At 43.3% G+C, this 12,483-nt stretch overlaps 1 protein-coding gene across 14 annotated transcripts in view; it reads left to right on the top strand.

Moving 5' to 3' along the window:
• MAGI1 (membrane associated guanylate kinase, WW and PDZ domain containing 1) overlaps positions 1–12,483 on the top strand; it is a 671,552-nt gene that overhangs the window by 546,677 nt on the left and 112,392 nt on the right. For all 14 annotated transcript variants that reach the window (XM_034658615.1, XM_034658619.1, XM_034658612.1 and 11 more), the window contains exon 3: positions 4,203–4,322. In XM_034658615.1, coding sequence (XP_034514506.1) covers positions 4,203–4,322 — 120 coding nt within the window. The remainder of the gene's footprint in view (positions 1–4,202; positions 4,323–12,483) is intronic.

Raw genomic sequence — 12,483 nt, 5'->3', positions numbered from 1 at the left:
TGGCTCCTGAAAGCCCTTTGAAATGCCATCTGCCAGGCGTGTGTCCAGCCGGCAGCCTGTCATTCTGCTAGAAGAAAAGAGGAGGCGGGGTCCCCTCCCCTGCCCTTTTCTCCCTAGCGTCACTGAATGGAGCCTGGTCATGTTGGCCCAGACCCAGGGCGGGTTGCTCAGAGGATAACTGGGAGTAAACCTCTTGCTAGCCTGTGGAGTAGAAAGGTTTTGTCTGGGTAATAAACCCTGAAGGTTTTGTGGGTGGAGACTAACCTGCCCCCCCACCTCCTTCCCCTGCAGCTCAAAGGCCACCAAACATATTTATTTACATGGGAAAATGGTATCTCCTAGTTTCATTTTTTTCCCTCTAAAATGTAGCATTTTTGAAGTTCTTCATAATTTTGAATCCTTTCAGGAAATTAAGACCCAGGGGTGACTGTTGCCTTTAAAGTAAATCTGACAGATTTGTTCTGAAAACACGGTTGAAAGACACAGGAAAGATAAGATGGCTCAAGAAGGAGGAAAAAACCCACCATTGTCTGGTTTCCTAAGACTTTTAAAAACCCAACACACCTTTTGTTGGTTTTATTTATCCTCATCTTTTAGGGAGAGGGATATGGGATGGGGGATAGATGAGGCTAGTGGAATTTTGGTATGGAGGCTGAGGGTGAGAGTTGCCATGCAGAACACATTTAGGACAGATCCCTTCACAGCAAGTTTCAAAGAGTTTCTCTTCTTGCCCCACACTGGGCTTCCCCAAGCTGTAGACTGTTTTCCCAGTAGCAGGCTAAAGGGCTTTTTTTCACTTGGCTCCAGGACATCACACCCTCTCCCTTTGCTCCTGCCTTGCTGACTGCTACCTCTTAGTCTCCTCTGAGGATCTTCCTTGTTTTCTCCATTTTAAAAACGACAGGGTTTTAGTGTTTAATCCAAACTTTTTGGCTTCTTTTTGTACACTGTCCGCCCCCACCCTCTTTCCCCCACCCCCCAATTATCTCTGTCTCTTGCCTTCAGATGCCAGTGGTTTACTCATCACTCTCAATTTTATGTCCCAGCCTCCACTCTGATCTTCAGACTTACATCTAGGTGTCTAGTAGGCATCTCACACCTCACATGTCCCAAAGTGAACTCTTACTGTTTTTCCCCTATGAACCACTTCCTCCCCTGCCTTCTTGATCTCTGTAAAGGGCACAAGGCCATTGCCCATTTGCCCATTTGCCCAGGTCAAAGAATGGGATGTCAGTCTTTATTCCTCTGTACACTCCATCTACTCCCACAACAAACTCTGTCTTCAAAATATAGACCTCGTGTGGCTTGATTCGTTTAATATGTCCATCCTGTGGACTATGTCACAGCGATTTGAAGTATTCACAGTGTATGACAGAAATCTGATTGCTTCTCACTAGCTCCACCTGCTCTTCTTGTTCGTGACCTGACTTTCTCTCCCACGGACCCTGTAATGACCACCTCACTGGTCTCATTGCTTCTGTTCCTGCCCACCTCCCCCTACTCTGCCCAGCGCCTGTTCTCTGTCAAGCTCAATGATCTTTTTAAAATGAATCCTAGCACCCCACTGCTGAAAACCTTCCAATGGCTTCTCGTCTTCCTCAGAATAAAACATGAAGTGTTTGCTGTGGCCTTCCTAACTAACCCTTTTCCATCACTCTGTCACCATTACTCTGGCTTTTTTGCCCTTCCCCTGACATACCAAGCCTCTTCTTGCATCAAAGTTCTTGGCCCTTCCTCCTGCCTGGAATGCTTTCCCGGCACCTTGGCAGGGCTCTCCATTTGGGTGGCACCTCCTTAGCCAGGCTTTCCCTAATCCCCATCTAAATAGCTTCCCGCCTCCCCAGCGTGCTTCCTTCTTCCAAGATACTTTTTAACCCTTTAACCTACATTGTTCTGAGGCACTTTATCCCATGTTTCCTATGGAAGATGATTTCCATCTGAAATTTTGTTATATTCACATACGCATTTGTTTTCTGTCTTTCATAGTCAAATATAAATTTCACCAAGGTAGAGGCTTTGTCTTCTTCACCAGGATTTCCCCAGTGCCTGAACTGCTGCCTGGCATGAATTGGGACCTTAATAAATATTTATTGGGGAAAAAAAAAAACAAAGAAAGAAAGAAACCTAGTGAGAGATGTAATGAGGTATATATAGCATTTGAACTGTAGTGTTCTGTCAACTCATTTCATTCTAACAGTGACATAGACTATCATATGTGCTGATGATTATTGAGCTGAGTCTTCTAAAAGGCTTACTGCATTCAGTACACACAGCAGATCTGTAGTGTAGGTACCATTATTATCCCTGAGTCACAGATGAGGAAACCAAGTAATAACAGAAGCTAAGGAACACGCCTAAGACCACAAGTTGGGAGGAGGGGCAAGCCTTGAACTTATCATTCCTACTGCAGATACCTGCTCGGCAACAGTATATGGTATTCTCTGGAGTACCTACTATGTGCCTAACATTGGAGATCTCAACTTAAAAATTGTAAGCTACCTGAAAGGGCTTGTCATCATCTGCCAGGGGAGCCTGAAATGCGAACAAATCAGGAAATAGTACAAGAATGGACTTCTGGACACAAGCAGGCTTCTTTACCGGAAAGCCCCAGCATGCGGGGCCTGATAAGCAAATGTGTACAATACAACCATATGTTGGAGAGTTTGCGGCTATTTAAAACACTCTGATTTCAGATATTAGAAAAATTAGGTTCATTTAAAATGCATTTATCCTGAGTTAAATATGCAACAAGTGTTGAGGGTTTTCTTTTCTTTTTCTTTTTTTTTTTTTTTAAGATCTTATTTATTTATCCGACAGAGAGACACAACGAGAGAGGGAACACCAGCAGGGGGAGTGGGAGAGGGAGAAGCAGGCTTCCCACTGAGCAGGGAGCCCAGTGTGGGGCTCGATCCCAGGACCCTGGGATCATGACCTGAGCCGAAGGCAGACGCTTAACGACTGAGCCACCCAGGCACCCCCCCCCTTTTTTTTTTACTTACGAGAAACTCTGGATGGCCCCTGTAGGTGCGTGGACATGATCATTCTCATAGGCAAGTGATGAGAGAACATTGGAGCCACAAGGTACATACAGTTGGTTACTGAATTGCTTTAAAGCTTCTAGGATGTGGAGGAAATCGTTGCTTATTAAGTTCCTAGGAATACAGAAAAATCCCTGCTTATTATGTAGGAAAACATCGACCTTAAAGCCCCCGCAGGTAGTGGTGGCTTGCAGAATGAGTTATGTCCATCATATCACCTAACTTGAATATAAGAGCAGAAATCCTGTGTTTTGCTCTTTTTCAGTCTTTTATAACATTGAACAAGGAAGTACACACTACATAACTGCTTCTTAGTTTGTCTTCTTTTCTCGGTTTGTGTGTAAACCACATTCCTTCCACATTGCTTCTACTCTTCTGGTTGAGATTAGGCTAAAATGATAGGTCTAGAGCCTAGCACCTTAGCTGGATGACTCAAATCCTCTAGAGACCGTATATTGTTCGTAAGAATTATTGTGTTCGTTAGTCATTGAGAGAATGACCATATTCAAGAGGAGAATTTTCTAGCAAATTCAGTGCCCCTTCTTTCCCATCAGAACTTACGGGTGGCCTCTTTTCATCAAACATATTAATTACACGGAGAGCAGCAGCATTTTAATCCCTGGGAGATAGCCAACCACCGATCTCGGGCAACTGCATTTCTCTAGTGATGTGTTTATGCAGCGGGTGTCATTTTCTTCAAAGGGCTTATTACACTGGAACTTGCCGGATATACTTTGGAACACAGGAATTTTGAGGCCTGTGTTAAAAATATAAACCCCTTAGGCTGTGAGCTTAAGGTGGATCCCTTTTTAGTATCTACTGCAGTCCTAAAAGCCGCTGAATGGGAATGTTGTCTGTCTAAAATCCAGTTTGCCTTTTTCATTCAGTGCATTTTAAGAAATGAGAAAAAACTCACCCCAGGCTCTCCAGCTGTGCGTGGTTTGCTCTTTCTCCCATTCAGAGATCCCAGGCATGAGAGGGTGGAAGTGAGGATGCTGTGCTGTTAGAAAGAAGTTGTCTCTACCAGGTCCCTGTCTGGGCAGATAGGTCGGCAGGCTTAGGAACTCCAGCCTACAGAACAGGTTATTCTAATTACAACCGAATTGGGAGCTTCCTGTTTTCGTTGACTGATGGTGTCTTGTGCATTTGTCTTGTCTGCTGCAGGCACAACCCGATCTCCCAGAGAAGGAGAAGTGCCTGGCGTGGACTATAACTTTCTGACTGTGAAGGAGTTCTTGGACCTCGAGCAGAGTGGGACCCTTCTGGAAGTCGGCACCTATGAAGGTGAGCGTATCTGTGGGATGGTGGTGAGCCTGCCTGTCTCTTGGGCACTATCTGGCCAAAAGTGTTTTGTGAACTAGTGAAGTCCAATCAGCTGTAGGAAATTTCAGTTCACCTTAATATGATTGATAAAATATATGGAGTAAGGCTTTGTGGAGCTCTGTAAAAGTAGTTTTGGGGCTTTTTTTTCTCCAAGAGGTTTCTCCTTTATTAACTGAAGACTCTGTGTGTGGTGTTGTTGTTGTTGTTTTAATATGGGCTTGCATGGTATTAGAAAAAAGAGGGAAAAGAATCATGGTCAATCACAAAATGTGACCTTACAGGTGTTGTTTTAATATTGAAGGACTAGAATGTAATTTTTTAAAAAGATTTTTATTTATTCATTTGACAGAGAGAGCCAGAGAGCACAAGCCGGGGGAGCAGCAGAGGGAGAGGGAGCAGACTCCCCACTGAGCAGGGAGCCCAATGCAGGACTCCATCCCAGGACCCAGGGATTATGACCTGAGCTGAAGGCAGATGCTTAACTGACTGAGCCACCCAAGAGCCCCTAGAATCTCATTTTTTTTTTTTACCACTAATTGATTTCTAATGTATTTTTTGAGTAGATAGTACATGTATATGGCTCAAGAAGCCAAATATCTCGGAAGTATCATATAAGTAATCTCTTTCATATACCTATCTTTATCTGCCTAATTTCAAATTCTCCGTCCTCTCAATATTACATCCAATGCCATTAGTTTATGATTACCTTTTCTGAAATTTCTTTATGTAAATACAAGGACACATGTGCCATGTGTATATATAAACATGTGTGTTCTCTGCATGTGTTCTCATTTCTTCCCTATTTTATACAAAACGGTAGTATACAACACATGCTATTTGGTACCTTAATCTTAGTTCTTTGCAGTCTCAGTAATAGAGCACTTATTGTTTTGTTTTTTAAATGGCTATGTAATCTCTTTGTATCAGCATGGCCATGATTTATTTAACTAGTTCCCTTTGGATAAATATTTTTAATGTTTCAAAACACTACTGCATTGAATAACATGGACATAAATCATTTCACACAAGTGAAAATACGTCTATAGGACGAGATCCCACAGACACGATAGCAAGGTAAAAGCCAAATGTAGGGAAAAAATTCAGCATACATTTTCTGAAAACAATATTGTAGCTAGATTGCTCCTTTGAGTGTCATAATTAGAGACAGAAGGGCATAATATGATACTATTAACTGGGTCAGATTATTAACTTGGTCAAATTTTTATGTGTACGTCTTTATAATCTTTGAAAATTTGGATTTATTTGGTGATCACAGGGGCATTTTCAAGAGTAGACTTTAAAAAACAAAACGTACGTACAAAGTGGACTATTATTTTATTAGCAATATTATAGCTTTGATATGATAATACCCCATGTTCCAGGCAGTGGCTAACAGTTAAGTAATGGTCATGGATCTTAGGTATGCTGATTATGGTTTGATATTCTTGGAGGGGGGGAGGGGAAGAGCATTATCTTTGTATCTACTGCTTATTTCCAAATTGTGAATATACATTGGGCTGTGTTTAGATGCTAATCAAATTTCTGATTGTGAATTCAGGAGTATTTCCCTTGAGTACATTGCTAATTTTCAATTGTCTCAGCTTCCTTGAAGTGTTGCAAAAGTGGTTGGGGAACTGGGAGGGGATCTTTGAAAACCCAAAGCAAGGATAATTCACTAAAGCCTACAAGTGAGGGGAGGGAAGGAGGTTAAGTGGATGTACCAGGAGCTTCTTCAAGGTCATCTTGCAAATGTGAACCCAGTTAAAAATTCAAGTGGCCCATAATAAGGCAAATGTGAGTCCTCTTTCATTTGCAGAAAGTGAATTGTCCTTATTTGAAATCCCTTATTATCCCCATCTGGGGAGCTTGAATTCCCTAATTTAAAAAAAGAAAAAGAAAGAAAGAAAACATCCATTTGCATTTTTGGAAAGGTTGAGGGTGGGAGTGGTTGTGCAATGCCAGAGTATGTGTTAGATTGGAAAAGCAGAGCATGTGGTGTAGACAACAACTTGTCTGGGAAACAAGAAGGATACACTCATTTTCTTCAGTTGTTTATATTACAAATGACATATAGATGGAGTCACTTTGTTTCCCATTTGATTGTATCGTTTTGACAGAGGTAACTATAATCACGGAGTTTTCAGATGGGTTTGCTGAGACCAAGTAGCATTTAGGAACATGTTCAAGGTTGTATCGCTGGAATGCTGGAGCCTGGAACCAAACCCAGCTCAGTGTGACTTTCAGATCCTCACACTCTTGCCCAGAAACCCCAAGAAGAATATCCTGGATGTAACTAAAAAGTCGTAGAAATAACTTGTCCGTACTTGAACCTAACTTTGTGGTGGGTAGCAACAGGGAAACGTTTTTCAGAGATTGTCTGATCATCTCCTATAAAATTGTCGTTCTGTGAGTGTTGCTCCGTTATTTTTTTGGAGTTGAAATTTTCTCATGCCCAGCATTAAACCATTCCGTTTTTCAGCCATTTGATTGTTCAGTGTGTGTCAGCCTTTGACCTTTTAGCTGTATAATTTCCCTACCATATGAGAGAGCTCATACTTTTTTGGAACCCACTGAAGTGTATTATGTTGACTCTTATAAGCTGGAAGCAAAATGGAATTTTTATTAAATGCCAGATACTGTCACAGGAATAGAGCTGGATAGATCTTTAGAGAACTTCCTCTGTCCTTGCCTCCCTTGGACGGCCCCCGACGGTGGCTGTCTCTTGGATACTAACAAGTGTGCAGGCTGGGCTGCCACCCTGCCCGGGATGGAATTTCAGCCCCTCTGCTGTGGAGCTGTGTCCCCTCCGGCAAGTTGCTTAATGCTCCGTGTCTCCATTTTCCCTTCGGTTAAAATGAGGATAATAATAGTGCTTCCTCATAGGTAGGATTAAATGAGACAATAATTGGAAAGGGCTGAGCACAGTGTCTGACACATGTAAGCTCTCAGTCAGTGTTAGCTCTTGTATTTACACACACGACTGGTCCGGAATTGCCACCCTGGTGGAGTCCCTCCCCCTTCTACTAGTCAGTAAGCCAGTGTATTTGCCAGTAAAACATCTTTATTTACTTCCCAGGTACTCACCGTCTTTTTTCCTGCTCAGGTTTTTCTCTCTTGGCCTGTCCTGGTTCCAGAGAGGACAAGTCTAGCATAATGGCACAAAACACTCTTTTTTTTTTTTTTTTTTTTAGGGGTATTTAGTTTTTTTGGTAATCTCTAAACCCAGTGTGGGGCTCAGACTCATGACCCTGAGATGAAGAGTTGCATGCTCTTCATGCAACTGGGGGTGCCTGGCTGGCTCCTGCTGAGCCAGCCAGACGCCCCTACAACACACTCTTTAATGCAAGCCACTTTGCTCATTTTGAGTAAAAGTAATAAATGTACATGATGGAATCCTTACTATAGTGAAGAACGTAAACATATTTAAGTCCAAGTTGCTTCCCTGCCTCACTTAGGGAGCCATTGTGAAAGGATCTAGGTACACACACAGGGCATGAGCCTGTGGTCTCTCCTCCCTTTCCCTCTATTCTTTCCCTTCCTACTTCACATATCTTGGAAAGCTTTCCACATTACCCCATCCAGTTCTATCTTGCTCTTTTAAAATGCTATGAGGTATCCCAGTGTATGCTGACCAGTCCCCTGCAGGTGGGCATTTAGGATGTTACCCACCTCACTCCCACTTTTGGTGCTTTGTAAACATGGCAGCAGTGAGCATCCGGGCATAAATATCTCACTAACACTGTTCTGAGTATGACTATACAGTAAGCTCCCAGCAGTGTGGTGTTCAAGCAAGCCCATCTACACATACACAGTTCAGTTCAGCAAGTATTTGTTGAGCATTCGCTTTGCATCAGATGGTGTTCCGTGGCATGAGGTGTGATGTACAGGACAGGAAACCAAAGCAGCTCTGCCTATGAAGACGCTCATGCTTTTCAGTTATTATCTTTGCCAGCACTTGTCCAGCATCAACTATGTGCTGGATACTCTCCAAAGTGTGTTACACGCACCAATTCACTTAATTACCCACCAATCCTGTGAGGTAGATACAGTTGACCTCCCATTTTACCGAAGATGAGCATGAGACCCAGAGAGCCTCGTTATCTTCTCTAAGTTCACATGGTGAGCCAGGAGCAGAGCTGGGATCCAAACCCGGGCTGTCCAGCCCCACGGTCCATCCTTCGCTGCCCCTCAGTGTTGTAAAGCAAAGTGAACAGTTTCAAGAGAAGTGGTGTGTGTTCCAGGAAGGGAAACAGGGTGCTCCAGGAGCATAGGGCAAGGGCACTACATCTCACCTCCCACCAGAGGACACCCCCTTGTGGAAGTGACAGTTACTGAAGCTTGTCGGAGGACCTCATGGTTTCAAGTGAGAGACTCAGGACTGGTGTTTCAGTTTGGAAGTCGTCACCAGCCTCGAGGCCTGAATCCAGAGAGAACAAGTGGGATGAGCTGAGAGAAGGTCAGAACATTGGTCCTAGAGAGGGAGGGACAAAGAGCTATGCCCTCCTTCCTTTAGAATGAGTGCAATGCAACGGAACTTCAGTGATGGAAATGTTCAGTGTTCTGAGCTGCCCAACATGGTGGCCACTAGCTGCACGTGCTTATTGTCACTGAGAAATGGACTTTTCAACTTAGTTTAATTTAAACTAATTTAACTTTAAATAGTCACAGGTATCCGGTGGCTGCCATATTTTACAGCGCAGCTCTAGAATGAAAGCTTCTGCAGGGTGGGGGGAGCCCCTGTTTGAGAAGAGCCCTTCACTTCTCACTCAGCTGACTTCAGAGAGCTAAGCACATGTTTAAGAGTTAAGCTCCTTTAAAAAGGGTAATTTCAAATCCTCCCAAAGAGCATGTTACTGCGGAGCGGTGGTGATCCTCTTTCGTACATGTGACATGTGAAATGGCAGACAAGCAGAATGAAGCAGCAAAACCTCAGGGCCGCGTAACCGTCAATGTATGTTTGGGGTTTAGACTTGCAGGGTTGTTGGATTTTAAAGCTGGAAATGAGGTGGGGTCATTTCTTGAGAAGACAGAACTGAGATCCAGGGAGAGACTGGTCTAAGACACGAAAGAGAATTGGGATAAAGGCTGGCCAAAAGCCCGTCACCCAAGTCACAGGCAGGACTGAGATGCCAGTATTTCTTCCCATTCTGCTTCCTGGAAATGGATACCTCTTTTGTAGACTGCCTGACTAGTTTGTTTCATCAGTTGTTTATTCATTAAAAATAAAATGGTGAGCAGAACCAGATATGATCATTGCCCTCCTAGTTCTTCTAGTGCACAAGGCACAGTGTGCAAATAATCAGAGATAAGTGTGTAGTTGTGAGTGTGCCAGGATCTATAGAGAAGACTGTAGGTTGGGGAGATTTGACCTCTGTGGAGTTGGGAATAGCTTTTCCTGTTGAGGTAATAATTGGAGTGAGCTCTAATGGTTGAGCTGGAGTTAGATTGCTAGATTTAACAAATAAAAAAAATAGAACATCTAGTTTTGCATTTTATCTGGTAACCCTAGATGGAGTTAGCTTTGGACTGTGGTGGTAGTGGTGGTGGTAGTGATGAGTTGACTGAATCTGAAGATACTTTATATGATTAAAAAGCTGGACTTGGTAGTGTAGCAGTTATCAGAAGGAGATAGAAGATGCAAGTGATGGTAGTCCTCCTAGGATGACTCCTAGTTTCTGTCTTACATAACTGGGTAGATGCTGGTACCATTTGCTGAGATAAGAAACTTTGAAAAAGGTCAGGTTTGGTGGCGGGGCTAGAGGCTGCATGGCGGGGCTAGAGGCTGCATGATGAAACTTTCCACGCGCCACCAGCTAGAAAGCCGAGAGTGGGATTTACTCCAACGGAGTAGAGGCCCTACCTGTCTATATAAGGAATCTAACTATTGTCCCTCACAAAGCATAGAAGTTATTAGTGGAGCTCATAATTGATCTCTGCTTTGCAATTTGAACCAACTCCTCATTCTGTCATTAGATAGATTTGACATCAAGGCCAAGAAAACAGAAATAAATGTGTCTTTCGTCCTTGGCTCAACTTCCTAATTGTGGCAATGAACAAATTTATTTGATATGGTGCTTAAAATAAATCAGCTGCACCATCTCTCTTTGCCTTGCTTTTCTTTCTTTCTTATTTTTTTCTTGTTGACATTTTCACTCAGCAAGATAGGTTGCTGCTTCAGCCAGCCCATGGGACTTCTCTAGGAGAGAGTTTACAAGGGATGAACTATTCAGTGGGGGTGCTTCCAAACATGCCTGTTTTACAAATGTCTCTGGGTAGAAGAGGCTGATTATACACTTTGAGCATTGCAAAGGTTTTCCCCCAGCATGGAAGTACGGTGCCAGTGTGACATTTCAAACTGGAGTTATGGGTTGCATATTTCTGCATGTCAATGAGGGAGAGGGATGTCAGCCTTCAATAATGTTATTGTTTTGCTTCCTAGAAGGTCTACAAAAAAGCAGCTGCCAAGGGTATACTTTTTGGGGACACAGAGATAAAGCAGGGGTGAAGAGAGTTCTTGTTTGTCATTGAGGAAAACGAGACGGTCTGGAGTCCTGTTCTTTGGCAGGCCTTGGAAGCCGTCTGTTGTGATAAGCTCTGTTGGCAAACTCCACCATGGAATGTTCTCTGTTGATAACGAAAGTAGCCAAAGGGAATCTGTGCTGCAATTGGCTGTTCGTCTGCATATGAAGATGAAGAGGCTGGGACCAGGGTAGTTCTGCTGCATTTCCTGCGTAGAGATCCTCAAAGATGCCTGGAGTTGACAACATGGATGTTGGGGACAGACAAATGTGTGTGTAAATGCCAGTCATCATTTACATGTTGTGTGAATCTTGTCTTGATTTGGAAATGGGAATTCTGATGTCTTTTTTTCCATAGGATTATTAATAAAGATTAGAGTAAGTGAACGTATGGGTAGTCACATGATAGGTGCACAATAAGGGTAAATTTTGGTCCATGTTGTTCTTTAAGTATACATTTTGATACCAATACCGTCTGTTATATTTTAGAGCTTATATTGGCCTCCAACAGTAGGTGCCCCTTAAGACTGCTAGGGTTCATTGCGCACTAACGTTGTTCCAAGCCAAATGATGAGTACTTTGTACGCAGTATCTAATTTCATCTACACAAAAAACCCTGCTAGATGAGTACTGTTCTTATCTTTATACCATGAGAACTGAGGCTGCAGAGAGAGAGGTTCCTTACCTTGCTCAGGGTCACAAAGCTATTAAGTTATATGACCCTCTTTGGTCTTAAATTCAAAACCAAGTGGCGGCAGCAAGAACAAACATCTCATTATAGGACAGTGGCTTATTGTCATTCTTTGCATGCAAATCATGATTCCGGAAGGTGGAGCAGGTAAGACAAGGAAGAGTAAAAAGAAAAGGAAGAGTAAAAAGAAAGTGATGGGCGTTTTACGAGTGATACCATCATGTGCTGAGCAAGCAAGTGGAAAGTGAAACAGTGCGGATCTGAGGTCATTGAGATGTGATTGATGGACTGGGAAGAAGCTGCCGTGAGTCACGCTATTACAAACCAGACCCACGATAGAGGTGTGGAGGAACGTCCGGGCGGGCGTTCCTGTGTGCTGTCTCTGCTTGTGTATTGACTCATTCTCAGAGAATGCCTAATGACAGTATGTGCCGGGCCTGCATCAGGCCTGGAGATGCAGTGGTGTATATGAGCAGATGTGGTCCCTGCTCTCGTGGTGCTTGTGGTCTAGAGGTAAAGACAGATAGTGGCAAATTCAACCATCTGATAATTACAACAAAGGGCATTAGGAAGGAGAGGTACGTGGTTCCCTGAAGACCCTTCAGGGCAGCTTTGATCTAGTGGGGGGGGGTGGTCAGTGATACAGTCTCTGAGGACAAGTGGGTGGTAATGGCATGACCCTGAGGCTAGGATATCCAGATATCCAGATATGCTGGATATCTAGAGCCTTAAGTACCTATGCACATCTGAGTTTTACACATAAAAAGAGTAAGGCTTTTTTTATCCTGCCACACCCCAAAGAATCAAACCTATTTTTGCCCCCTTGGGGGTGATACTGCCCCACCGAAGACGTATACTGTAGGTTCCCAGCCATTGGTAGTCACTACCATCCTGTTCGGCTTATAATTCAAAA

This window comes from Ailuropoda melanoleuca, chromosome 4, assembly GCF_002007445.2.
Source record: "Ailuropoda melanoleuca isolate Jingjing chromosome 4, ASM200744v2, whole genome shotgun sequence".
NCBI classification, from domain to species: Eukaryota; Metazoa; Chordata; class Mammalia; order Carnivora; family Ursidae; genus Ailuropoda; species Ailuropoda melanoleuca.
The sequence above is the reverse complement of the archived record's forward strand: the minus strand, read 5'-3'. Positions and strand labels throughout refer to the sequence as shown.